Below are 1,692 nucleotides of genomic sequence, written 5' to 3' on the forward strand. Positions count from 1 at the left end.
ATCCCCTTCTGGGCTCTCCCAGCCTGACCCAGAGCAGGCACAGCCGTCACCTCAGGGCCTGCGCGGCCGCCCTGGCGCGCTTCGGCCGCGGTGGCACCGGGGACATCGGGGACATTGGGGACATCAGTGACACCAGGGTCACCAGGGACATCGGGAACACCAGAGACACTGGGGACATCGGGGACATCAGTGACACCAGGGGCACCAGGAACACCGGAGACATCGGGGACACTGGGGACATCGGGGACATTGGGGACACTGGGGACACCAGGGACATCGGGGGCATCAGGGACATCAGGAACATTAGGGACACTGGGGACACCAGGGACACTGGGGACACCAGGGACACTGGGGTCACCGGGGGCATCAGGCACACCAGGGACACTGGTGACAGTGACACCAGGGACATTGGGGACACCAGGGACACTGGGGACACCAGAGACATTGGGGACACCAGGGGCATTGGGGTCACCGGGGGCACCAGGAACACTGGGGACACCAGGGGCACCAGGGACATTGGGGACACCAGGCACACTGGAGACACTGGGGACATTGGGGGCATTGGGGACACCAGGAACACTGGTGGCATCAGGGACACTGGGGACACTAGGGGCATTGGGGACACTAGGGGCATTGGGGACACCAGGGACATTGGGGACACCAGGGACATCAGTGACACCAGGAACACCGGGGGCCTCAGGGACACCGGTGCCACCAGGGCCATTGGGGACACCAGGAACACCGGTGCCACCGGTGCCACCAGGGCCATTGGGGACACTGGTGCCACCAGGGCCATCGGGGACGTGGCGCTGGCAGCGGAGCAGCTGCGGCTGGCGCGGCGGGAGCTGGGCAGGATCACCGGGCACGTGGGAGCCGAGGATGTCCTGGAGATCATTTTTCGGGATTTCTGCGTCGGGAAGTGACGGTGACACTTTGTGGGGACCGCGGTGTCACCCGGAATAAACCGCGGTGACTTTGGTGGCTTTGGTGTCGTCCCTTTTGCTGGTGGGAAGCGAAGTCCCGAATTCCCAAAAAAAAAAACCCTGGAAAAGGTCTCGTTTCCTGGCCGGGGGGAGCTGGAGCGGGAAAAGCCACCCCGGGTGTCCCCAGCTCGGGGTGTCCCCACCCCCAGTGTGACACCGGGGACATCCCCGCGCCACCACAGCCCGAGGATTCAGCGGGAGGGGCTTTGGGATCCATCCCGATCCATGGAATTGGGATGGGAATGGGAATCCCCCCGAGCCGCGGGGGACTGTGGGGCTCTGCCACCCCAAAAGCGGTGGCACCTCTTGGGGACACCCCTGTGCCGCCACCCCCCGCTCCGCCACCACCCTGTGCCACCTCCCAGGCGGCATTCCCGAGCTCGGGAAGCACCTGGAGCTCCCAGATTATCCATGGAGGAATTCCAGGAAATCCTCTGGCAGTGCCTGGGACACCCCCGCCCCCTCCCCAGGCCTTGGGGACAGGGTTTGTGTCACCTTTGTCACCCTGGGCGGGACGGGGGGGACGCGGTGGCATCGCCATCCTCGGTGGCAGTGCCCTGATGGGGCTGGGGACAGGGCTGGGGACAGCGCGGGGCGCCGGGGAGGGGACAAGGGACACTCCGGGACACTCCGGGTGGCGCCTGGCACGGCCGGGCAGGAAAAGGATTTTCCACAGGAAACGCGGCCTGGAAATCCCGGGAATAAATCC

At 65.5% G+C, this 1,692-nt stretch overlaps 1 protein-coding gene across 1 annotated transcript in view; it reads left to right on the plus strand.

Annotated features, from left to right (window-relative positions):
- GTPBP3 (GTP binding protein 3, mitochondrial) overlaps positions 1–923 on the plus strand; it is a 4,616-nt gene extending 3,693 nt beyond the window's left edge. The window contains exon 3 of the mRNA XM_033511795.1: positions 422–923. Within this exon, the coding sequence (XP_033367686.1) occupies positions 422–923 (502 nt within the window). The remainder of the gene's footprint in view (positions 1–421) is intronic.
- The last annotated feature ends 769 nt before the right edge of the window (positions 924–1,692 follow it).

The sequence above is a fragment of the Parus major genome, unplaced genomic scaffold (genome assembly GCF_001522545.3).
Source record: "Parus major isolate Abel unplaced genomic scaffold, Parus_major1.1 Scaffold758, whole genome shotgun sequence".
Lineage (NCBI taxonomy): Eukaryota > Metazoa > Chordata > Aves > Passeriformes > Paridae > Parus > Parus major.